General features: G+C 38.5%; 1 protein-coding gene across 1 annotated transcript in view; it reads right to left on the bottom strand.

The window, feature by feature from the left end:
• The window catches only part of DMD (dystrophin), a 2,077,064-nt gene that overhangs the window by 1,641,013 nt on the left and 410,234 nt on the right, over window positions 1–25,817 (bottom strand). The window contains exons 5-7 of the mRNA XM_021677947.1: window positions 19,938–20,030; window positions 12,125–12,297; window positions 5,469–5,587 (exon numbers count right to left, since the gene is read on the bottom strand). Coding sequence (XP_021533622.1) covers window positions 5,469–5,587; window positions 12,125–12,297; window positions 19,938–20,030 — 385 coding nt within the window. The remainder of the gene's footprint in view (window positions 1–5,468; window positions 5,588–12,124; window positions 12,298–19,937; window positions 20,031–25,817) is intronic.

Genomic DNA, 25,817 nt, shown 5'->3' with positions numbered 1-25,817 from the left:
GGGTGAATTTGGGACAGTTATATCCAATTATTTCAGTCATCCAAATGACTGAAATGAATCAACAGATGAAAAAGCACATCAATTTATTACTGATTTGTTCAAATTGTCCTGAAAATATTCAGTGTTCTATGCTATCTGAACTGAGAATAATATAGAAGAGAGCGCATCAAAAAGAGACACTAAATTAACATTTTCTCTCTCTCTCTCTCTCTCCACCCCACCCCCCACCATGCCACTGTTAACTTTTCAGGCTACTGGAAATGTTAACATATTTATTTGTTTTGGATTTCTGTTGTAACAAGCAATTTAAAAGATCTCCATCAGGAAATAAAAGATTCCAACAGTAATATCTTAATGTAACTATAATCAACTGTATCACAAGGCTAATATAATATCTGTATCCTCATTTTTATGTTAATATAATATTTGTATACTATTAGTGATGACCTTTTACCCATGTACAAAGTTTTCATTTACTTATTTTGCTATGTATTACTTTCATACAAAGTACTGCCTCATTGTCCCTTAAAGATTTTTTTTTTCTACAGTAGCAGTGATAAAACTAAGGATGCCTCCAGATACCCTGGTAAAGTCATCTTCAACTGAAACACATTAAAGTATATTAAAGTGGCACTGGATAGTCAAGGCTAGTTATGTAATGTGTCTGCCCATGGAAAAGACATGTTGTACCAAAAAAAGTAAGGTCCAGGGTAAAACCTAAAAACAGTCAAGGATATACTAATAAGTAGCCTGACTCTGATGATATGCAGGCTAAGAATATGTTAATCACATTTCTCGGGACTTGTGCATTGGCCTTCAGTTTTCCTAAAGCCTCATTAGATACCGATGCTAGTCTTTGTTCTAAGCAATGCTAATGAAAGTATACATTTAAATTATTTAACAGTGTTTCCAAAATTCCTTTGCTAAAAGGTTGTGCTCAATATACATTATGTAAATGAGATGGCAACACTAAATTTACTAATGTACCCCATTCCTTTGCTAATACAACACCATTTCTAATTTGCTCATTCCAATGGTAATCCACTGAAGTTCAAAATTAAAGAAATATTTTCATTATTATTACATTTAACACAATTAAATGATATAATTTGATTTTAATGATCAAATTTTAATGTTTCTTTAAAAAAGAAATCCTGGAAAAAGTGGTCTCCTGCTGACATAATAGGAACATTATTTTGCTATTATCATATCTGCATAAGCAGAAGATGATACTTTCCATTTTCCATAACAGAATAACTAGACTAAAAAAATGTTCTTCCAAGACACTCAGGATTTAGTCTTAGATAGTAACAACTTGTAATATCTCTAAAGACTCTCTGCCAGAGATAATGATATAAATCAATTTTAGAAAGGCACAGAGTAACATATATCTTGTACAGGTTACTTTGTTATCAAAAAGGCAATGGCCATTTTTATTCCCATGTACTACTAAAATACTTTTTTTTTAATATATGGGAAAAGGAACATTTTACACCACAGAGAGTTTGGTTCTAAAGAATCTGAGATACTTACAATAAAAATTTCTAGGTGAAATCATATACATAGGGAACACAAATATATTCCAATCTCATTACATTTTCTGGGATAAAAAGGTATTCTAGAGTGGGTTCTGGAAAATCAGTCCAAATGATATGAAATGAGTGTGCATGTCCATAAAAAGTTCTGGTTATTTAAGTTAACAACACCCTTCTGAGGTGATACGGTCTTCCTCTTTCAGTTTTAACTTAGAATACACTACTTACTAATATTTCTTGCTGTTAGGGAATCAAAAAACACTGCTTGCTCAAACAACAGATAAATAAGAGGCCTTAAAAGCATTCTTCTCTTTTATGGCAAATGCCACCTATTTTCCCTTGAATTTTTTAAAGGCTAATAAACTGCATGGATACAAAGTTAAGTCTGAAACCATTCATTTCAAGAGTATAACTTTCCACAAGGCAGAGCTTATTCTGGGAAAAGCAGACTCTAAAAACAACCGAATAGGGATGCGGAGATTAGCCAAGCAGAAAATACAATCTGTGTCACCACCCTCACGAAGTTAAAATGAAGTGAATTAAAACCAAACTAATTGGCTTGTAAATGTCATTTTGAGGTTACAGATATTTCTCACAAGCCATAGTGTTCCTCAAATTTGACTCTCATCATTCATTGTCTTTCATTCTAAAGTTACCCTGGTAAACAAGTGAGGGCATTTCCACATTATACTGCATATCCCAAATGGAAACAATTTACAACAGTAACATGCAAAAGATATCTAGAACCAGCACAATTTTTATCCCCGATTTTTTTTTATTCCTTTAAAAAGATTAGCTTCACTTTGTTATTCACATGAAAAAGCTGACAAAGCATTCTCTTAATGCAGAGAGTGCTGTGTGGATTGGCAAACAAACTAATTTCTTGAAACTCAGGGAAGCAAACAGTAATTGTGGGTATATAAAACCCACAATGCAAGTAGTAAGCATGTCTTATAGGGAAATCGTGACAGAAAATGAATCGCCTGATTCACAACAGGATATATTTTGAAGGAGATAAACCTTTTATATCTATGAGCATAAAGACACATAAATTATTAAATAATTTTACCCTAGTAGTACTTATTTTTGCATATGTTAACATTTAAACACAGCAGAAACAGCTCCTGAAATTGCTTATGGTAATGCTTACTGCTACTCATTTTAAAAGGCAATTCCTCTTAAAACCAAACCTCAGGACTCAAAACACCAGTTAAAGCCAAACAAAACGTACCAAAGTCAATATATGCAAGACATGAAAACCTCCAAATTATATTTCAATGACTTTTTAATTTATAAATCAGCCCAATTAGCAAAGCATACGTTTAAAATTCTAAAAACATTTTTTGGCAGGTATTTCTTAAGCCAAATATAACTTCAAGCCCCCCAAAATAAAAATCTCCCCAAACATAAAGCAAAATGTTTTACTAACCTCCTAAAAAGCATATTAGATATGAAATGAAAATCGCTGTGGGAGAATAGCTGACATCATCATGCATAAGCTAAAGAACGAATACCTGGTTAAATAAAAATATGAACATCTCAAAGGTAATTACCATACAGGGCATGAAAGAAGTCCATGAATCTCCCATGTTAGATACACTGAAGAAAGTGTTCTAAGTCTTAAACTTAGAAATGCTATTATTTTGTGACTAATGAAGCAGTGAATAAAAATCCTTATGATTTAGTTTAATATTTTTTTCTTTCAATTATCATTGTTATCATCTCCAGAAAAATTCTGAACAATTTCTAGATGCATATTTGGGTATTTCCTTAACACAATGGCAGGAACTGACATATACCTAAAAATATAATGTAAGATTTATGTTGAATCCTCGTCCTACTGAGAGCCATAAATAAACTGTAATAAACCATTTTAGGAGACAGAATGCTCTTTGAATTAGAAAGGAGCCCATGAACAGAAAGGGTTTTCAGATCGAAGACTTTATTGGCAAAATGAAACCATAACCAGTGGTTTGCTCTCTATTAATCAGCTTGTATTTCATTTTATATTTGGTTGATTTTGAATTATTTGAGATATTATAATGGTCTATAGGATGTACATTTCAACATATACTGTCCATTTAGGAGAATGTATGGAATTGGGTATATCAGGCTATTTGATACTATAAAATACGTCATTCATGTAACTGCCCTTTCCTGACTACAGGCTTATCAATCTATTTTCTGATTATGATGTGGATACCTATTTGGTGTCCCTATTTCACTGATTCAAAGGAAAACTTAAGAACAAAAGCCATTTTAGCCATTTTATCACTTAACAAGAAAAAGATCTATTTTAAACCTACTCTTACTATTTTATGAAGGATAGGACACACACAAGAATAACTAGAGCATATATCCCAGATATTGGGAACTGTTTACCATGTATAGGTTTAATGAAAAACAAGACACTATTAACAGGCTTATCCTTCAAATCCATACACTGTAGCTCTTATCCTTAAGGGTTAGAGTTCATATTTTCATTACATCTGCCTTTCTCTACCTCAATGGAGTATGAAAAAACATGTAAATCAGTATGGGAGTCAAAAGTGAGGTAACCCTCCCCCATCCTGCAAAACAAGGAAATATGACTGATACAATTTCTTCCTTAGAGCTAAACCGGGGAAGGAGGGATGCTAATCATTTATTGAAGCAACACAAAGAGTTTACAGGAGTCAGTGCCAAATTATGCATTATTTAAAGCAGAAGAAACATTGCTAATGAACTTAATCTGATTTCAACCTCACAAACACATTTGTGCTATTATAATTTTCCTTCCCAAGTATATGTGCCTACCAAGAGCAATATATCAGTCAGTTACATGTGAGTATTCTGGTTCTTGTCATAGCTAAATATCTCATTTAAAATGACTGAATTTTCATTTTGATTAATGTATCCTCTTTTGAGCTTAAAATTATGCACCCCCCCCCCCAATGCCACCATATGGATCTGCTGTCAACAAGAGGAGGTAATCAGGTCTGTAACACAGAGGATTAGATTCTAGTGGATGATAAATTCACCACTGAAAGAATATCCTCGGAGTTATTTCTGAGCTTTTCCTGATGAGACCCTATTACCACCACTTGATCTCCTTAGTTGGACTGATTCACTATTCCAAAGACCATTTAATTACATAACCCTACCCAAATATCAGCTCCACAGACACTGCTTCTCCAAACTGTAGTTTTAGAATATGGGAAAGCCTCAAGAAAGTGAGAACAGAGTCTGCAACTGCAAACAAGTCGGCAAACAAAAAAAGTGCCTCATAGCTTAGAAGAAAAGCAGAGGTCAAGAATCATTATCCCTCTAATCCATGTGTCTGGAAAGTATGACTATGTAGCACCAGAGATAATGATGAAATTTACTTAAGTGTAATATAATAAAAATATAAATACAGTACTGCCTGTCAACTGAAGAAGCAGAAAATGAATAACCGTCCAATGGAGGACTTCCCCCAGAGTGACAAATTATAACAGAAGCAGTGCCAGGAATAGATTTCCTGATTTAAAGAGTAAACCATGTTGCCTTTTATAGAGTATATGAATGAAATTGGCAAGAGTAGCTAATTAATTATAGCTGATTAGTCTATCAAATCTCTTGGTAGAATAAGCAAAACATGAACTTTTTATAACTATTTGGAGTCAATGTACTTCAAATGTAATATCCTTCATCCATGAGACATATACATTCTAAAGGCTTGGAATTTTTTCTCAAGTTTTACACTTCAGTTTTAGATAATGGTACTTTGAGAGCTAAAATCATATAAGATAATTCATAATATGTTGCAAGAAGAACATTTTAAATACACTCAGGATATAGAAAAAACATATAATGCATAATTTCTCTTTTGTACTTAGTTTGTGGAAATGTTAAATCTGAGACGATAAATATTAAATTATACTAAAAACTGTGGTAGTCCAGAAATGTACCAACCTTCAGGATCAAGCAGTTTTTCTATGCCTAATTGATATTTGGCAATGTTGAATGCATGTTCCAGTCGCTGTGTGGCTGACTGCTGGCAAACCACACTATTCCAATCAAACAGGTCTGGCCTGAAATACACACACATAAAGACCAAATATAAATCAACTTACAATGTTTCATGAGATTCACTTCATTTCTGATTTTTAATTGACAACCCATGCCCATATCCTCAAGAATTGAGTGCTACTCTTCATAACCCCTCAATAACGCTTTTCATTTAACAAGTCACAATTTTACTTGAAAATCCTGAAGAAAACAAAGGAGAATTTATTCTCCCTTGCCAAGTAACAAAAATATATTGATGTCATCCAGTGTCAGAAATTTGAATGCCAACCATTTGCTGGTAACTTCCAATTTCATAAGCCTAGCCCAGACCTCTTCCCTGAACTCCAGACTTTAGATTTATCTGCTTATTCAGTATCTCCACTTAGAGTCATCACAAGACTCAGGTGTCCAAAACCGAGCTTCTGGTACTCATCTCCATCCCACTCCCCCAACCCACCTACTTCTCTTATAGCTCTCCTTTCCTCAATAATCAAGGACAAGTTCAAACTTGCAGTGGCTCAGACAGAAATCTTAGAGTCTAATTTGATGACTCTCACTCTCATACAATGCTTAGTTGGAAATATATCCAGAATTTGACCACTTCTCATTACCCTTGCAGCCATCACCTCCACCCAAACCACCATTTTACCTTGTGTGGATTATTTATTGCATTAACTTTCTAACTGCTCCCCTACTCCCACTCTTGCCCTTGTTAATCTATTCTTGGCAAAGCTGCCAGAGTGATCTGTTAAAATGTTTCATCATAAACTTCTTCTCAAATCCCTGCTACCGGGGAGTAAAATTCATTGATTTAACTGTGACCTACAAGGCCCTACATGGTCTGGCTCCCTGTTAACCATCTGATTTGATTCCTTGCCTCTCTCCTCCTATTCTTCAAACAGGCTAGGTAACTTCTGTATTTGCATGTGCTGCTCTCTGACTGGAATTCTCTTCCCCCAGACATGGACATGGCTCACTCCTCCACATCCTTTGTGTCTTTCCTCAAAAGTTGCATTATTGGTGAGTCCTTCCTTGCCCTCTCCCCATCTAAAATTGCACACTCCCAAATCAAACTTAAACATACTCATTTCTTATCCCTTTCTTTCTCATCACCACTTACTATTATTTAATATTTTATATATTTAATTAATCTTGTCTATTTATCTGTTTCCCCCACTAGAATGCAGAATATACAATTTTTTTCACCAGTTTTGTTCACTTTTAGAAACCCAGCCTGACACATAGGAGATAGTCCATAAATATTTGTTGACTAAATATGTGTTGAATCGATAAATTTTGTTGACATGCAACCAGAGACTAGATGAGAACATACTATATGAATATCATTTTACTTGATAATAGAGAAAACACGAAGAAGCATAAGAGGGAGTTCTTATCCTATATGGACTTAAAATTTAATAAGGAAAAAATGCACACAAGTTAAAATAAATTCTAAATGTAAAAAATACAGATAATAAGATAGAATGTTTTCTAAAATCTGAAGAGGTCAAGAAACATTTTTTTGAGGCTTAAGGTGGTTTGGGTTTAGATTCAAGAAGTTTTTGAGAAGGTAATTCTGAGTTGTGTGGATATTGAAAAATCACCAAAGTTCTTATGGAAGAAAAAAGCAGAATGTGCTCAGTCAATCAGACCTCACAGGCCTGGCTCCATTGAGAGATTTTCAGTATCAAGAAGGGGTGGGAGATAGCATTCCTAGGAAGGGGAACTGGGATGAGTTTGTGAAAGGCCTTGCCTGTATAAGGAATTACAATTTACCCCAACAAGACTGGAAACCATTAGTCCAGTGGTTCTTTGCCTTTTGCCTTTTCTGGAACACAGATACCTTTGAGAATCTGATGAGCACTATAAAACTTGTATCCATACACAAACCTGTCCATATCTTTACACATAACTTACGTAGAATTTTAGGACAATTGGGTCTGTCAATGGACACCTGTTTAAGAACTCATGCTCTGCAAGCAAGGAAATTATAAGGATGGTCTTAACTGTTGTTTTCAAAAACCACAACTGAAAATAAAGGTACAACTTGCTCATTTGACTCTCATTTCCTTTTCTTTACTTGATGCTACCCTGATTAATTTACCAGAATTTTGTCTGCTTCTTAGGAAGTCTAATGTGCCCTCTATACTCCAAGTTACCCAAAAGAGCTAACGATATTTTAGAACCTAAAATAAGTTGGGAGCTGACTCTAGTACTGGAAAGACTATAAGAAATACAAATTAAATTCTAAACTATTTGGGGAAGTTTTAACTTCACTATGCAACCTCTGCCCTACCTTCTTTTCTACACCCCTCAGCAAGGGAAGCAGGAAAGAATATAGGTGGGAGAGTGTGGGAAACTAGCTTTCTCACCTGCAGTACAATCAACAAGGTTAAATAAGGAGGATGAAAAAGAATACAGTTACTTCCTCATTCTAACCCTTTTCCCTTCATCCCCTTCTCCTCTTGGCCAGGAGCTAATCACCTGGGTGAGGAGCTGTCTGAGTCATGTTATCTATTTGAGCTTCAGTGTTTTCATTTAAAAAAGAAGGAAATGTACTAAATGACCTTTGAGGTTTCCTCTAGCATTAAAATGGTTTTAAGTCATTAAAATTCATCATTAATTAACATTTTAAACAACTATGATTTCCAAATGCATAAAGAATTTTAAGACTAACCAACTGCAGAAGAAAGCTACATACCTTCCCATGCTAACCCAAACCTGAACCCATAAATAGGAACCTGCAACCAAAGTTCACCAGTCTTTTGAGGAAATAGACAAATTGAATAAGACAACATAGCCTAGTAGATAAGCAGAGTCCTCTATAAATTCAAATCCTGGCTGTACCACATATTAGCCAAATGGTCTTAGGTAAATAATGCACCCTTTCTGTGCCTCAGTTTCCCAGTATGTGCAATGGGACTAATTATAGTGTCTATGTCATGAGAAACAGGTGGGCTATTTTAATTAGAAAAGTGGCTACAAAATAACATTAACTTAATAAACATCAACTTTCATTACTTTGTTCTAAGGTTAATTATATTTATGAAATAACTAATGCATTTTCAATGTATAGACTCATGTCAAAAACACCTTTAACCTACATATATAAATGTTACAGACACTGTTGATGCAAGAATAATACTGTAAGACAGGAGGGTGGTGGGTGGGATGGGTGAAGGGGAATGAGAGATAGAGGCTTCCAGTCATGTAATGAATAAGTCATGGGAATAAAAGGCACAGTGGAGGGAATGTAGTCAATGATACTGTAATAGCGTTGCATGGTGACAGACGGTAGCGACACTCGTGGGGGCCATAGCATCATGTCTAGAGCTGTGGAACTGCTATGTTCTACACCTGAAACTAATATAACATTACGTGTCAACTATACTCAAAAGAAATTTTTCTAAGAATATTATAATAAAATGGAAGGTGGCGAGGAGAGAAGAGGAGGAACTACAAGTGTAGTAATTTTGTCATCTGTTATATCAGGTAGTCAACAGATCTTGTCTAAACCTGATGAAACAAGGTACGGCAAGACCACTTAAAGTAAAGCAGGCAACAATTTTAAAAATGAAACGATTAGGGGCACCTAGGTGGCTCAGTGGGTTAAGCATCTGCCTTCGGCTCAGGTCATGATCCCAGGGTCCTGGGATCGAGCCCCATGTTAGGCTCTCTGCTCAGCAGGGAGTCTGTTTCTCCCTCTGTGCATGTTCTCTCTCTCAAATAAATAAATTCTTTAAAAAAATTTTTAAAAGAATGAAATTATTTTATAGTCATCAAATTAGGAAACAGATGGGGATAAGAGATAATATTTGTGGGCTTCATATCAAGGAGTAAATCCATCTAGTGTCAGACACCAGTTATTCAGGAAATAAAAATACATAATTATGAAAACTATGAGAAAGAATAAAAGAAGTTCCTGACCGTAACCACTTGTAGGAAGTGGACGGCGATGGGGTGGGCTTGGGGTCATGAAGACACATTCTATTTTGTTTTTTTTTTCCTTTGCACCCCGCCCCCCCAGTGTCTCACTTTTTTTTTAACCACATGTTATGTTGTCTCTATGGTAATAAGTTAAAATGAAGAATTAGGAAGAAAATTTAATTGTAACATTATACTTACTTGCAACTTACATATTTTGAGCTATTTCTAGCCAATTATCATTTAGTTTTCCCAAAAAAGTAGAATCTGGCTTCCTTTTTTAAAAAAAAAAAAGATTATTTATTTATTTATTCGACAGAGAGAGACACAGTGAGAGCGGGAACACAAGCAGGGGGAGTGGGAAAGGGAGAAGCAGGCTTCCCGCTGAGCAGGGAGCCTGATGCAGGGCTCGATCCCAGGACCCCGGGATCATGACCTGAGCCGAAGGCAGATGTTTAACGACTGAGCCCCCCAGGCGCCCCAGAATCTGGCTTCCTTTTAAGTGCACTGTAGTCTACATTGTGTTTTAATACAATACTTCTAATTTCCTACATAGTAAGATAAAATTTAGCCTTAAACAGATATAAAGCCAGCAGTATCCTAATCTTTGGCAAGACTCGTTGTCAATCCCTATGCTCTATATTAAGTGCATGCCTTTGTTCTATAGAGCTTAATCACTCAATTATTGAAATCAGAACACCTCATGACATTCCTAACTGTACCAATGATAATCACCTTGGAACAGAAAGTTCAGAGCATTTTTTTCTTTAGATAAACAATATGAACATCTGTCAAAGAGAAAAAGAAGAGGGAGATGATTCATGAAAGAGCATTATCAACCCAGAGAAACCTCTTGAAAAATAACTATGGTATGTATGAAAAGGTAGTTACTGATGATTCATTCAATACGACAGGAGAGAAGATATAAACGATATTCTGAGAGAGAAAGAGTGGGTCAGGGACAGATGCAGCAGGGCAATCTGGAAATGTATACTGTATTACAAGTATATTCAGAAATCACGAAATACAATATTAACAAACGTAGTATGTGAACATGCTGGCAGGACTGAAGCCTTCCACTTGAAAAGAAAATGCTGAAGAGCCAACAAGGACCGCATAACCTGATCCTCGATATTTCTGTTCATCTGCAAACGTGTACATGAACAGCAAGATCGATATGTTCAGGCCCTTACTGTGAAGCATGTGGCTGCATAAATCAGCACTGACTTATAATGCAGAATGAATGCCTCTATTCCTTCTCATCTGGCTGTATTGAAGCTGTGCTGTATTTTTCTTCGTGTCATACTTAGGAAAAACAACGTGTTAACACTGCTTAACATGCCAAATGAGTGTGAGCTTGCCTCCTTTTGAAAATCGGGTTGCTGAGTCATTCACCTGGAAACTCAGTCTGGATGGGGTTAATTAAATCCAGCTGGATCAAGACACCTGACAAAGCTGCTTAGTGAGAGAGCATTTGTTCTTGGATGAAGCTTTAGCATTAAGAAAGTGTATATTCTGGACTTTTCTAGAAACAAGACCAACATAGGGAAATGGGAGACTCGTCAAGAAAAGAAAGATCAAAGTGAGCAAAGATAAGCTGCATTGAAAATCAGGGCGGATGCGGTCCAGTGGCATTTCAAACACAGTTAATAAGGCGATGTCTTTGACCCTGGGGAATGGGCTGGATAAAAGAGATGGGTAACAGGAAAACCAAAGCAGATATCCCTTAGAGTGAATGTAGTGTATATAGAATATATATTTATATATTACATATAATATAAATGAATGCATTATATGTACGTATTTCCCATGCTGTTTTGCTTTTTCTTGAACTGTTAATAATTCCTTTATTAAGCTTCTTTATACAAGAAAAAAGCAAACAACTATTTTATCTTAGAAAATATAATAGTGTATGGCATACAGTTAAGAACATTTGGTTCACTGTATCACAATGAGTTCTTTTTATGAAGAGCCACAGAACTCTCTTTCAGTGCTTTAACAGCAATTGCTCTGCTGTTCCAGAGCAATTGTTTCTTTTGATATTCTAAGCACTGAATCATAGAATTAATTGTGGTCTGCTCTTTGCCTTGGTTGCTAAGATGCTCCGAGCCTCTTTTAATCCTGAAATACATATAAAAAAAATACACAAGGCCTTACGTATTTGCTATCTAAGTGTGTATCTGACAAGAGAAATGTTTCTTTTTCACATTATTAATCGGATGATAGTAATTAATTTTGCCACAGCCACTCACATGAGATTTGGAACCATTTTAGCTCTATTGTTTAGGCCCATGCTAACACATTATTTATTTAGAAAGACCAACTCCATCCTTAGCCAAGTTAGAATATAACCTTGATTTTCTGGCAGAGTCCCAAATTCAAACATGCTGGTCCCCTCCCCCTCCCACCATAACTACATTCATGCTCCAGTATTTTAATATTTCAACAACGAAATGATATATAGCATAAAAAATAGGATATTCTTATTCAGTGCATTCCAATGGATAGATCAATATGGTTAAATACACAACATGTCACATAGTAAGAAATGAGCTGGAACCACACTGGAGAAAAAGATAATCAGTCTCTAAATCAATACTTAAAAAAATCAGTCAGTATCTCAGTAGTCTCCTTACCTATGACTGTGGATGAGAGCGTTCAAAGCCAGCCCATCAGACCAGCTGGTGGTGAAGTTAATGACATTAACCTGTGGATAATTACGAGTTGATTGTCGGACCCAGCTCAGGAGAATCTTTTCACTGTTGGTTTGTTGCAATCCAGCCATGATATTTTTCATTACATTTTTGACCTACATGTGAAAAGAAATGTTCATAAGAAAATGCATTCCCTGAACAAGAACCACACAAACTCAAATGTAAATATCCTAATCTTCAGTAAAAAGTAATAGAAATTTTAGAGTCAATTAGTAATGAGAAATAATAGACTCTACCAGGACGGAGTCCATGCTAATTAGTTAGGAATCTATTCTGATTGGTTGGTGTCACGATACACCATTCATTGTACACGTTTAATATCAACTCCTGGATTCTGCCACGTTAAACTATTAATTTTGTACTCCTAACTTTCAATGGATATACTAGAGAAGAGTGTACAAAGACATCGGACTTGTTATTGACCAAGGACTTAATTTTAGTGTTTTTAGGACAGAAAGAATGGCAGTGGCTAAGAGAATGAGCTTACTTTATTTAAACCTAGGTTCAAATTTTGCCTTTGCTATTAACAAAGTGTGTTAATACAATATTAACAAACGTAATTTAATCTTTTTTAGGCCTGTTTCTTATACATACAAGGTTGTTTTAAGAATCAAAGGACAACTATAGTAAAATAAAATCCCTAGGTTTATACTATAACTTAATGCAAATTATATTTACTGACCAAAATGAAAAAAAAATAGAGCAGAAAAATGAGTTGGCCTATTTAAAATAAAGAACAAAAAAAAAATCAACAAAACAGAGAGTATTTATCCCTAAAAGCTGTGAATATATTGCCTTGAGTTTCTATGTTCACTTGTTTTTGTTTGTTGTCAGTCTGGTTTAATTTGTTACAGCTTTTTTCAGGAAAGAGCTTCACATGCAAGAGAAGAACAAAGGTTTCAAATGCCCAAAACATGGGTCCAGAACTCTGGCTCGTGTATGAAGCGTCCTGAATCCTCCTGGGTCACAGGAAATGCCATTTAAGAAGCTGCTTTTGTATAAAAAAAAAATATGTTACAAAATCCCATTGACAGTACATACACAGCGTACGTCCTTAGATGAACACAGAAGGCACATCTTACCTCTCCAGAGGTGGTGAGAGACCTGTCCTGGTGTCTAGAAGCACAGCGCTGGTCGCCCCCCGGGGAAAAGAGTGGCTGGGCCTGCCCAGTGACCCAGACGCTGTCACTGTTATTTCATGGTGTTCTTGATATTTTGGACCTGATAAACTAATCTATGAGCTTTTCATTGAAACAGCCTTAGACTCAGAAGAGTCATGTCACCTGAAGAAGGCGTGGTCTCCAAAAATGTGAGGTATCAGTTACTGTCACGGAGACCCACTCTCTCCTAGATGACAGGGCAAAGGTCAGTATGAAGAATGAAGAGGGACCTGGTACTCCCTGAACAAAAGAATCTTGGAAGGATCATTCTCGACAAAGTGCCTGGTATGAGCAGGAGCACCAAATGCAGACAAAACCGCTGGTGCCTGGAGGGCTGTCTTACTGGTCCTCACACCCCCACCCTCCCTCCTCCTGCAGCACGAAATGCTTCCTGTGATGGGGTAACAGGCTCTAACTGCATTGTCCCCTTGCACTTGTTTTCGGCAGAAAGGTTAAGGGCTTAAAGTTCTGCAGCAGACATAGGGAGAAGGGGAGGAACGTTCAGGATGCCCTCACACGCACAGTGCTTAGGCGGTGCTAGGCCAAGTGGTGCCGTTTTGTGCAGTCACCGTGGGGCTGTGGGCGGGCCGCTCTGCAGCTCCTCGAGAAGTCCCAGCCCCCGTCCCAGCACACACTGTCCCCTCGCCGCACTCTCCCCACAGGGGCAGGACTGATGGCCCCGTGTGGCTCAGGTTGCCTGAGCACTCGCGGGACTTCAGTCAGAGTCCAGAGTCGGCACTTCTTCGGCCTTTCTGGCTGTCGCCTGCAGTGCCTCCTCGTCTGAGGACTCTGGCCCCGTGGTTAAAGATCACGTAGAAGCCCCTTGCAGGTAGGATGGTGGCAAAGAAGCCAGGGGCCCCGGCTGCCCTGAAAGCCCCGTGAGAGGATTTGGGGACAGCTGCAAGGGAGATGGCGAGATAGACGAGGACCGCTGTGGCACTACGTAGGAAGTCCATCAGGGGCCAGCGCGAGCCCTACCACTGTCAGCCGCAGGGCATCAGCGAGGCGGAGGAGAGGGCCTGCAGAAGTCCCGCAGGGGCGCGGGCAGGAAGGCGGCCGCTGAGGACGCCACACCGCAAAGGTGACCCAGGACCCGCCCGACGCCGCCAGCAGGAGGCGGTCTTTGAGCGAGCAGAGGACGGCGCGCCGGCGGGAGGGCGGAGCCTGGACGGCCACCAGGCTCTGGTCTGGTTTCGGGCTGGGGTCTGGGTCAGGTTCTGCAGGCCATGAAGCTCCGCCTCCCTCCCTCTCTTCCCCGAAGCCAGAAGAGAAATGGAAACCCAGACCATGGGGAAGGAGAAAAAGGCCAGACTCTTGGTTTTATTTTAATTAGTTTCTGTATATTGGATTCTCTCCTAGGCTTTGTGCAAATGCTGTATTTCCAAGTTTCATTCTCCTAACTAAACTGATGCAGAAATCCATTCTAAACATTTCTCTAGGTTTCAAGAATGCAGTGACACCACATTATAGAACAAACTGTCTACATATTCTAGTAAAAGCATAATTACTAGGCTACTTTTTTGTTGTTGTTATTCATTTTTTTTTGTAGTGTTCCATGATTCATTGTTTGCGTATAACACCCAGTGCTCCATTCAATACATGCCCTCTTTAATACCCATCACCAGGCTAACCCATCTCCCCACCTCCCTCCCCTCTAGAACCCTCAGTTTGTTTCTCAGAGTCCATAGTCTCTCATGGTTCGTCTCCCCCTCCGATTTCCCCCCTTCATTTATCCTTTCCTACTATCTTCTTTTTTTTTTTTTAAACATACAGTGTATTATTTGTTTCAGAGGTACAGGTCTGTGATTCAACAGGTCTACTTTTTAAATATAAGTCAGGCCCCTTATCATATAGCTGAAGGAAATATATAAGTAAATGTGATGAGTTTTTACCACCAAGGGCTTTCTTTTTGGAAAGTGTGAGGTCCATATACTACCAACATTTGATCAGATGATGAATATTTATCGTGTATTCTAAATATGACATTTTATTTTGCTTCCTCATCCACGTAGAAGTTAACAAAGGCCTCAGGGGAAAATACATATTTTAACATCTCCAATGTTAGTCATCTTTTTATGAAAGCGTCAATGCAAATTTTAGGAGAGACTGTTAAATCTAACTAAAAAATACTTGAAAAGGATTTGAGATGATGCTTTGTAAATGTGGTAATGATTTGAAGATGTAAAATCTTTGCATATGCTTACCACCATCCCTTGATAGCTAAATCTATTATTTAGAGGCAGATTATCCAGTTTTCTTAATTCCTTCCTGACCTGCTTATTTAGTCAGTTACTCAGTGAATAAATAGGTCAAATAGTTATATAAGATATATCATTTTTCTCATCATATTCTAAAGTTATAACGTGCACAATCTCCAAGCACAGTGATTGCAAGACATGGACTTTTGTGTCCTGTGCCGAACCAGGACTGGACTCAGCACCTACTGGCTCAGTGGTGGTGATTTGAACTGATCGGGCAACCCTCCCATGATGAATGGGTTTCATTTGTGAAATGCTTGGCCAGACTGCCCTCTATGCACATAATGTTAAAGGACAACATGGTATTCAATCCAAAACTCCTTTAGCATCATTATGTCATTAATTCAGCTTATCAGCCTCAGCCTCACTGGTATTGCTTCTTCTATCTGGGTACAAATGTTGCTAAGAAAAAAATAATAATAATAAAGGGCAATGTAAGATAATCAGTTCTTTTCCTACCTAAAAGATAATTACCGAGAAATCTTTATTAAGGACCAACTTTTGGTCAGACACTGAGCTGGACCTGAGGTGAGTCTTAAAGCAGAATAATTTCCCACCCTTTGGGCTTACAGTCCCTAAGAGAGAAAATCAATTTAAACGTGTGTGTGTGTGTGTGTGTGTGTACAGCTATACCTACATCTGTTTTTAAAAGTAAAAGGTTGAAATGTCTTTAAGCAGTGATTTCAAAAAATGACTAGGAGTTAACTGGGCAAAGAAGGTATGATGGACACGGGGATGCAGCACCAAGATTGTCCTTTAAGGAAGGGCTTGTTGCTGCAGCTGTCTCAGCTCGCAGCTGTGAGTCCTCTCAGGGTCCGCCAGAGTTGCAGAGTCATGTCACCTAAGGTCAAGCCCTTCCTAGGGCAGCCCACATCTAGTGACTGATGAAGGGAAATAGTATAAAGACTCAGCCACGTCAGCCCCACTGAGAACAACACTGAAGGGCTATACCAGCTCCCAGTTCCCCATGGGGTTGCAAACAGCCATTGCTGGAGGGGGGGGGCGGGAGGTACATCACAGCTCCAGTGCTTCTCATTCCAGTTACCATCTCCCTTCCTCAAGTACTCGTCCCAGAGATGTGCCTTAATGAATGTCCTGCCCACTAAATTCAACGTCTACTTCCCACAATCCATCATGTGATGACAAGGAGCCATGGTGGAGGGGTGGGGGTAGAGAGGGGTAGGGATAGTCTTCTACAAGGGAAGGATGGTGTGTGTGAAGAAAACGAGAGCAAGAACTGTCTTGCATACAAGGTATTAGGTAGACAGGAGTTTACAGCAAGGGCTTTCAGCAGCGCCAAAACCATCTTTCTCCTGTAATGAGCAAGTAACAAATAAATAAACATTGCCATGTAAAGTAGCCCTGGATCTGAGTACTTCCTTTGACCTGGCCAGCAAAGGTGGGGACCTGACCTCGAATAGCACACCACTGTTTGCAGGATATATCTGTATCTCCAGCTGGTTGTTAGGACTGAGCTGACCACCCTAAAAAGGAAGGTTTGCACTTAAAAAAGAGGAAGAAAAAGATGCCCAACACACGTTGTCTACTTCACAATTTTGTTCAAAGCTGCTTATTCCTCAATAGAGGCATTATTTTTCAGGCTAACAATTTTATTTACATGGAAACTGGAAAACTAGTGACAGGAAAGATAGGGTAGGCATTCCTGAGCTTTTACAAGTTCAAAGAGAAGTCCTCTGTGGCACTATTAATAACACAGTATGTGGCACTGGAACAAAAGATTCACATCTTTCCATCTCTTAATGCCATTCTCAATCTGATAGATCCGGAAAGTACATTAGGTTGGCCAGAGTGTCCTTTAATCTCTGCTGAGATTCAAGGGCTTCTTTGACTACTTAATAGGAAGGCAAATATGTACTCTCAGTGAAAATACCTCTTGGGATTCATTGGGTTATGATGAGGAGTATTGAGCAGGAGGAATTTTTTATAAGTGTATTTAGTAGTTTTAAGAGAACCAAGCAGGGTGATAGAAGAGAGATGAGATAAGGAGGCAGGGGCTGAGAAGAGTCTACATCCTTGCAATTACAAGGATATGGGGATTCAAGGACATAGATGTAAAACAACAGACTGTAAGAAAGGTCTCAGACAAGGAAAGACAGCAAAAGCATTCCTTCTGGTATTCTGGAATGTGAAAGCCCCTCTACATGCTAATTATAAAAAATGAGCAAGCTCACAAGCAAATGAAAAAAGTATAAGGGTAGTTTTGAAACTCTATATTGCAGTGAGTGGAGATGGAGTTGGAAAGGGTTTTGAGAAAATAAAGTGTGAGATCATATGAGAGACAGTTTGGGTGAAAAATACAATTAAAATAGCCTTTTGGGTCTCTGTTCATGCCTAACTTCTCCTGCTGGCTTGGTCATGACCAACATCTATGCAACTTTAGTGTCTTCTGCAAGATGGGGTCCCTCTGCGAACCATTTGTTACCAGGCCATAAGATAAATACAACGGATAGTCCATTAGAAACTTCTGTAACAATTTTACAAGGTCCTACATACGTCTGTTGAGTTTAATGATAAAATGACTTGGGTTTTCTGTGTCTTTTTATTTCATCTTTGTAATTCTTCAGTGTTATTGTAATTTACATACAATGAAAAAGAGGAAAAAACTGTTCTTTCCTCAAGACAGTTTGAGAAGTACTCAGCAACAGAAGTAAACCAGTTTGGTGGGGGGGCCCTATGTTGCCTTGCTGGTTCTATTTGACACCATCACTATTTGGAAAAGGCCCAGAATTGGGAATCTAGAGTTCATTTAAGGTTCTCATGGTCTATTTTCTGTCATCATTCACTATGCTGTCCTCTATCTCTTCCCATATTGCTGTGAAATAAGATTGAGCCTGTTCAGTGTTTAGAATAAAAGGATATGGGGGTCAATTTGGTCAATATGGGGGTCAATTCAACTGCTGAGTCGAATAGGTATACCTCTGGTCTATGTACTGACTCTGAGCAGGAGCAAAGTACAATTTAAGTTAAATCAACCCTACTAAATGAAGTAGTGATACTTGCTACAATAAAGATAAACCTCAAAGATTATGTTCAGTGAAAGAAACTCGATATAAAAGAACACTTATTATATCACTTCATTGATATGAAATGTCCAAAAAGGCAGACAAAGGAACAGAAAATACATAAATGGTTGCCCAGGGCTGGGGGTTGGAGTGGGGAATGACCATAAATAGGCCTAAAATTAGATTAGATTGTTTTCATGGTTGTACAACCCTGTAGATATCCCCAAACCTTTAATGGATTGGGGGAAAAACTGTTCCTTGCTCAAAATAATTTGAAAAGCCCTGGGCAAGAGAACTAAACCAGTTGGTACACTTTGAATTTTATACTTAGATTGGGTAAATTTATGATATATAAGTTACATATCAAAAAAATTTTTAATAAAAAATTAATCACTGCTAGTAAAAGAGCAGACATCCCAATTTTCCTCCAGATTCTTAACATATGAGTACAAAACTCCAAGCAATCAAAATTATTCATTTGATACACCTGTAGTGACAACATCATAGTGCACTGAGTGCCTTGTAGATATTTTTTCCTTTAATCCTGACAAGAAATATACATGTTAATTATTATTTTTTCTATTTCAACGGTGAGGGAATTATGGCCCAGAAACGGATGGCATTATACCCAATGTCACGACAAGATGGTAAATGGGAGAGTTGAAATTTAAGTTCATGTTGGTCTGACTGAAAAAACGTATACTGTTTTTACTAAACCAAATGACCTTTGATCCATTTTTGCAGAGGTCCAGTAAGTATAGACATTCAGAAAACCCTATGCTGAGGTGTTCAGAAAAAAAAAAATGTAATTCCCAAAGCAGGTTATGAAGTTAGTGTGTATAACATATATACAGATAATCATATCCCACCAATCTTTTATTGGCATTAATTTATATTGAGGAATACAAAGGATTCACAAAGTCTCATTCATTTGGTAGTCATGAACAGTTTTTACGAAACTACGTAGATTTGCATATAGGTGAGTTATAGAAGACACATATTTGTGAAAAATATTTTTCTTAACCTATTGATGAGAATGTCTTTTTTGGCTCATCTCCACAATGGAAGTAAAATTTAGAAAAATATTCCTGCAATGTTCTAGAACCTGTTTTATAATCTGCTGATCCTCACATTTCAAATGACATCAGTTGTGCCAATTTAAAAGGCAGTGCTATGGAGATGGGCTTTGTATTGCCAGAGGTATACATGTTTGCTTTGCAGGTCAAGGGGTAAAAATGAAGGGAAGGATCAGCAACATTTTACACAAAAAGGAAACATTCATCAGGATTCTTACCTGCCAGTGGAGGATTATATTCCAAATCAAACCAAGAGTCAGTTTGTGATTTCCATCTACTATGTCAGTGCTTCCGATATTCACTAAATCAACCTGTTAAAGATAAAGAAAAAACATTTAAGGAAAGAGACAAATTGTCTATTTGGAAAGAAAACAAAATGCGAAGGTAATTGCATTTAGCTTTTTCAGAGCCTAAGCAGTCTTACAGCTTTTAAAAAATAATCTAAAAATGAAACAAAATGCATTTGTAAATGCACTCTCTTTAACAAACAAGTGCCCCTGAACACATTTACAAAGAAATAGGAAATGAATGTACTTTTAGTATATAAATAGATTACTGCAGATTAAAGAAGCCAATCAGAATATCTTCAAATAAAACGTATAACAATGGTAACTCATAAAGGATGCCTAAAATTAATATGTGCTTCCTAATACAAAATTGAAACTCAATGAAAAAAAGTTTCATCAGTCTTTTAATCTTGCTCAAAGGAGTGCTATTATAATTAGGGGTAACTGCATTTGACTAAAATGCCCATGCTTTAGAAACATATTAGAACTCTAATAAATAATGGAGCTATGGCGAGCTCTCTTTGCTATATCTAGCACTGGGTTTGGGAATCAAAATCTGGCAGGGTTTTTTTGTTTGTTTGTTTGCTTTTTTTAAGGCAAATCCTATCTCCTGTCCTTTATGTTTCTAATATTTTTAGGTGGAGTCAGGTTAAACATAAGCATCAGGCAAATAGGTGCATGAAAAGATGTTCAACATTATTAGGAAAATGCAAATTATAATCACAGTGAGCTAGCACTACACACTTACCATAATGGCTAAAATTTTTAAATAGTGACAACATCAAATGCCAATGAGGATATGTACAAACTGGATCACTCATGCATGGCTGGGGGAAATGTAAATAGTACAGGCACTCTGGAAAACATTTTGGTACTTTCCTGCAAAACTCAGCATGGGCTTAGCATACAATCCAGCAATTGGGCTCTTGGGCATTTATCCCAAAGCAATGAAAACTTATATTTCTACAAACCCCTATGTGTATGTGTTCATATCAGCTTTACTTGTAACAGTCAAACACAGCCATCTGGGAGAACAGCCTATGTGCCCTTCAAGGGTGAATGGTTAAACAAGCTGTGGTACATCCATACCATGGAATCCCACTCGATGATGAAAAGGAACAAACTATTGATACACAAAGCAACTTGGGTGAATCTCATGGGAAGAATGCTGAGTTGAAAAAACAAAGCCAACCTCAAAGGGTTACATATAGTATGGATTAAATATAATAGTTTTGAATAGCCAAAGTTCTAGAAATGGAGAATTGGGTAGCAATTGCCAGAGGTCAGAGATCAGGGTGAATGAGTGGGGTAGGTGGATGTGGTTATAAAAGGGCAGCATGAGGGGCCCCTGGGTGGCTCAGTCAGTTAAGTGTCTGCCTTCGGCTCAGGTCATGATCCTGGAGTTTCAGGATGGAGCCCTGCATCGGGCTCCCTGCTCAGCGGGGCATCTGCTTGTCTCTCGGCCCCTTACCCCGCTCAAGCTCTCTCTCTCACTCTCTCACTCTCTCTCAAATAAATTGAATCTTTAAAAATAAAAATAAAAAAATAAAAGGGCAGCTTGAGGGATCCTTGTGGTGATGGATCAGTTCTGCATCTAGTCTGTGATGGTGGATACACACATGTACATGTGTGATAAATGTACAGAATTAAAAATACCTGTGCATGCATACATGAGTGCAAGTAAAATTCAGGAAATATGAATATTATTGGTGACTTATATCAATGTTGATGTGTGTAGTGATAGCATCCTATAGTTTTATAGTATATTACCACTGGGGTAAAACTTGGCTAAAGGTACACAGGATCTCTCAGTACTGTTGCTTACAATTACATGAGAATTTACAATTATCTCAAAATAAAAAGATTAACTAAAAAATGGGCATCTGGGGCGCCTGGGTGGCTCAGTCGGTTGAGCGGCTGCCTTCGGCTCAGGTCATGGTCCCAGGGTCCTGGGATGGAGTCCCGCATCGGGCTCCCCGCTCTGCGGGGAGCCTGCTTCTCCCTCTCCCTCTGCCTACTTGTGTTCTCTCTCTATCTCTTTGTAATAAAAAATGGGCATCTGGGGATACTTTAACAGGAGAAAACATCACAATAATCCAAATAGGCACCTTCATATTAAGGTCTATAGAGTGGGTGTGAAACTGTCAGAGCAGGAGTGAGGGTTAAGAAGTAACTCAGAGAGGCGGAGCAAGATGGCGGACGAGTAGGAGACCTGGATTTCGTCTCCTCTCAGGAATTCAGCTGGATAGGGATCAAACCATTCTGAACACCTACAAACTCAACAGGAGATCGAAGAAAAGAAGAGCAACAACTCTCTCATCAGAAAAGCGACCATTTTCTGGAAGGTAGGACGTGCGGAGAAGTGAATCCAAGGCGATATTCGGGAGGATAGACGGCAGGGGAGGGGCCTCCGTCGGCCGCTTCTGGCAAGTGATAGAACCATGGAGCACAAAATCGGAACTTTTAAAAGCCTGCTCCGCTGAGGGACGTCACTCTGGTGGCTAAGCGGGGGGTGGAACCCTCTGGGACAGTGTGGTCTCAGGACCCTCAGGGTCACAGAAAGACCGGGGGTGCCTGAGTGCGGCAGAGCTCCCAGGTATCGGAGCAGGGAAGCCTGCTGCAGAGACGGAGCCGAGGCACGGGCTCTCAGCTCGGGGTTGCCGTAAACCGTGATCCGCGGCAGTCGGGCCACTGTGCTTCCAGCAGGGACCCAACAAGTGGCAGATCCGGGGAGACTCACCTTCCTCCCCCGGGAGGAGAGGCGCGGGAGCGCACTGCAGGGATCTGCTGGGTTTGGAGACTCCGCGCCGAGTTGGGTGCCAGAGATAGAAACGCGCGGTTGCAGGCCGGGTGAGCACGGAGTGCGGCCAAAGACCGGGGAGACGGGAGTGACTGACGGCTTTTCTCTGGGGGCTCACTGAGGAGCGGGGCCCCAAGTTCTCGGCTCCTCCAAGGCGGAGCTTGGGAGGCCGCCATTTTCACTCTCCGCCTCCAAAGCTGTAGGGAAAGCTCGCAGGGAACAAAAGCTCCGGAGAGCAAACCCGAGCAGATTACTTAGCCCAGACCGGGCAAGGATGGGGCAATTCCACCTCCGGCAAAGACATTTGGAAACCACGGCAACAGGCCCCTCCCCCAGAAGATCAGCGAGAACAGCCAGCCAAGACCAAGCTTACCGATCAATGAGAACGGCAGAACTCCAGCGCTAGGGGAATACTACACATAGAATTCATGGCTTTTTTTACCATGATTCTTTAGTCTTTAAAAGTTAATTTTTTTTTAACTGTCTTTTTTTCTTTTTTTTGAATTTTTCTTTTTCCCTTTTTCAACCAACATCTTATCAATCCCTTTTTTAAAAAAACATTTTTATTTTTCATTTTTAGAGTCATATTCTATCCCTTCATAGTAGTTACCCATATTTTTGGCATATATATATATAAGTTGTTCTCTCTTTAAAATTTTGAGATAGTTTCTTCTAACAGATCAAAATATACCCTAAATCTCTAGTATATGGTTTTTTTCTACTCCCCTGCCTGATCACATTCTCTCCCTTTGTTTTTTCTTTTTTGCTTTTTTAAAATCCTCTTCTTTCTTTTTTCAAACAACTTCTTATCAATTCCTTTAATAAAATTTTTTATAATTTCCATCTTTACAGTCATATTCCATCCCTTCATCATATCAACCCTTATTTTTGTACATATATAAGTTGTTCTTTCTTTAAAATTTTGGGAGGCACTTTCTTCTAACAGACTAAAATACACCCAAAATCTAGTGTGTGGCACTGATCTATATACCAGCCTGATCATATTTGATCACATTCTGGTTTTTGTGTTGTTGTTGTTTTATTTTGTTCTGTTTTTGTTTGTTTTTATCTTTATCTTTTTCTTTTTCTTTTTTCTCTCTTTCCCTTTTTTTCCCCACTGTTTCAGGTCTTTTCTGATTTGTTTAGAGTATATTTTCTGAGGACGTTGTTACTCTGCTAGCATTTTGTTCTCTCATTAATCTATTCTCCTCTGCACAAAATGACAAGACGGAAAAAATCACCTCAACAAAAAGAACAAGAGGTAGTACCGACTGCCAGGGACCTACTCAATACGGACATTAGTACGATGTCAGATCTAGAGTTCAGAATCATCACTTTAAAGATACTAGCTGGGCTTGAGAAAAGCATGGAAGATATTAGAGAAACCCTTTCTGGAGAAGTAAAAGAACTAAAATCTAACCAAGTTGAAATCAAAAAGGCTATTAATGAGGTGCAATCAAAGATGGGGGCACTAACTGCCAGGATAAATGAGGCAGAAGAGAGAATCAGTGATATAGAAGACCAAATGATGGAAAATAAAGAAGCTGAGAAAAAGAGAGATAAACAACTACTGGATCACAAGGGCAGAATTTGAGAGATAAGTGATACCATAAGACAAAACAACATTAGAATAATTGGGATCCCAGAAGAAGGAGAAAGAGAGAGAGGGGCAGAAGGTATACTGGAGCAAATTATAGCAGAGAACTTCCCTAATTTGGGGAAGGAAACAGGCATCAAAATCCAGGAGGCACAGAGAACCCCTCTCAAAATCAATAAAAATAGGTCAACACCCCGACATCTAATAGTAAAACTTATGAGTCTCAGAGACAAAGAGAAAATCCTGAAAGCAGCTCGGGAGAAGAGATATGTAACCTACAATGGTAGAAACATTAGATTGGCAACAGACCTATCCACAGAGACCTGGCAGGCCAGAAAGGACTGGCAGGATATATACAGAGCACTAAATGAAAAAAATATGCAGCCAAGAATACTCTATCCAGCTAGGCTGTCATTGAAAATAGAAGGAGAGATAAAAAGCTTCCAGGACAAACAAAAACTAAAGGAATTTGCAAACACAAAACCAGCCCTACAGGAAATCTTGAAAGGGGTCCTCTAAGCAAAGAGAGACCCTAAAAGCAACATAGACCAGAAAGGAACACAGACAATATACGGTAACAGTCACCTTACAGGCAATACAATGGCACTAAATTCCTATGTTTCAATAGTTACCCTGAATGTAAATGGGCTCAATGCCCCAATCAAAAGACACAGGCTATCAGACTGGATTAAAAAACAAGACCCATCGATATGCTGTCTGCAAGAGACTCATTTTAGAACCAAAGACACCCCCAGATTGAAAGTGAGGGGGTGGAAAACCATTTACCATGCTAATGGACACCAAAAGAAAGCTGGGGTGGCAATCCTTCTATCAGACAAATTAGATTTTAAACCAAAGACTGTAATAAGAGATGAGGAAGGACACTATATCCTACTTAAAGGGTCTATCCAACAAGAAGATCTAACAATTATAAATATCTATGCCCCTAACATGGGAGCAGCCAATTACATAAGGCAATTAATAACAAAAGCAAAGAAAGACATCGACAACAATACAATAATAGTGGGGAACTTTAACACCCCCCTCACTGAAATGGACAGATCGTCTAAGCAAAAGATCAACAAGGAAATAAAGACTTTAAATGACACAATGGACCAAATGGACTTCATACACATATTCAGAACATTCCATCCCAAGGCAACAGAATACACATTCTTCTCTAGTGCCCATGGAACATTCTCCAGAATAGATCACATCCTAGTTCATAAATCAGGTCTCAACCAGTACCAAAAGATTGGGATCATTCCCTGCCTATTTTCAGACCACAATGCTTTGAAACTAGAACTCAATCACAAGAGGAAAGTTGGAAAGAACTCAAATACATGGAGGCTAAAGAGCATCCTACTGAAGAATGAATGGGTCAACCAGGAAATTAAAGAAGAATTAAAAAAAT

The sequence above is a fragment of the Neomonachus schauinslandi genome, chromosome X (genome assembly GCF_002201575.2).
Source record: "Neomonachus schauinslandi chromosome X, ASM220157v2, whole genome shotgun sequence".
Classification (NCBI taxonomy): Eukaryota; Metazoa; Chordata; class Mammalia; order Carnivora; family Phocidae; genus Neomonachus; species Neomonachus schauinslandi.
The sequence above is the reverse complement of the archived record's forward strand: the minus strand, read 5'-3'. Positions and strand labels throughout refer to the sequence as shown.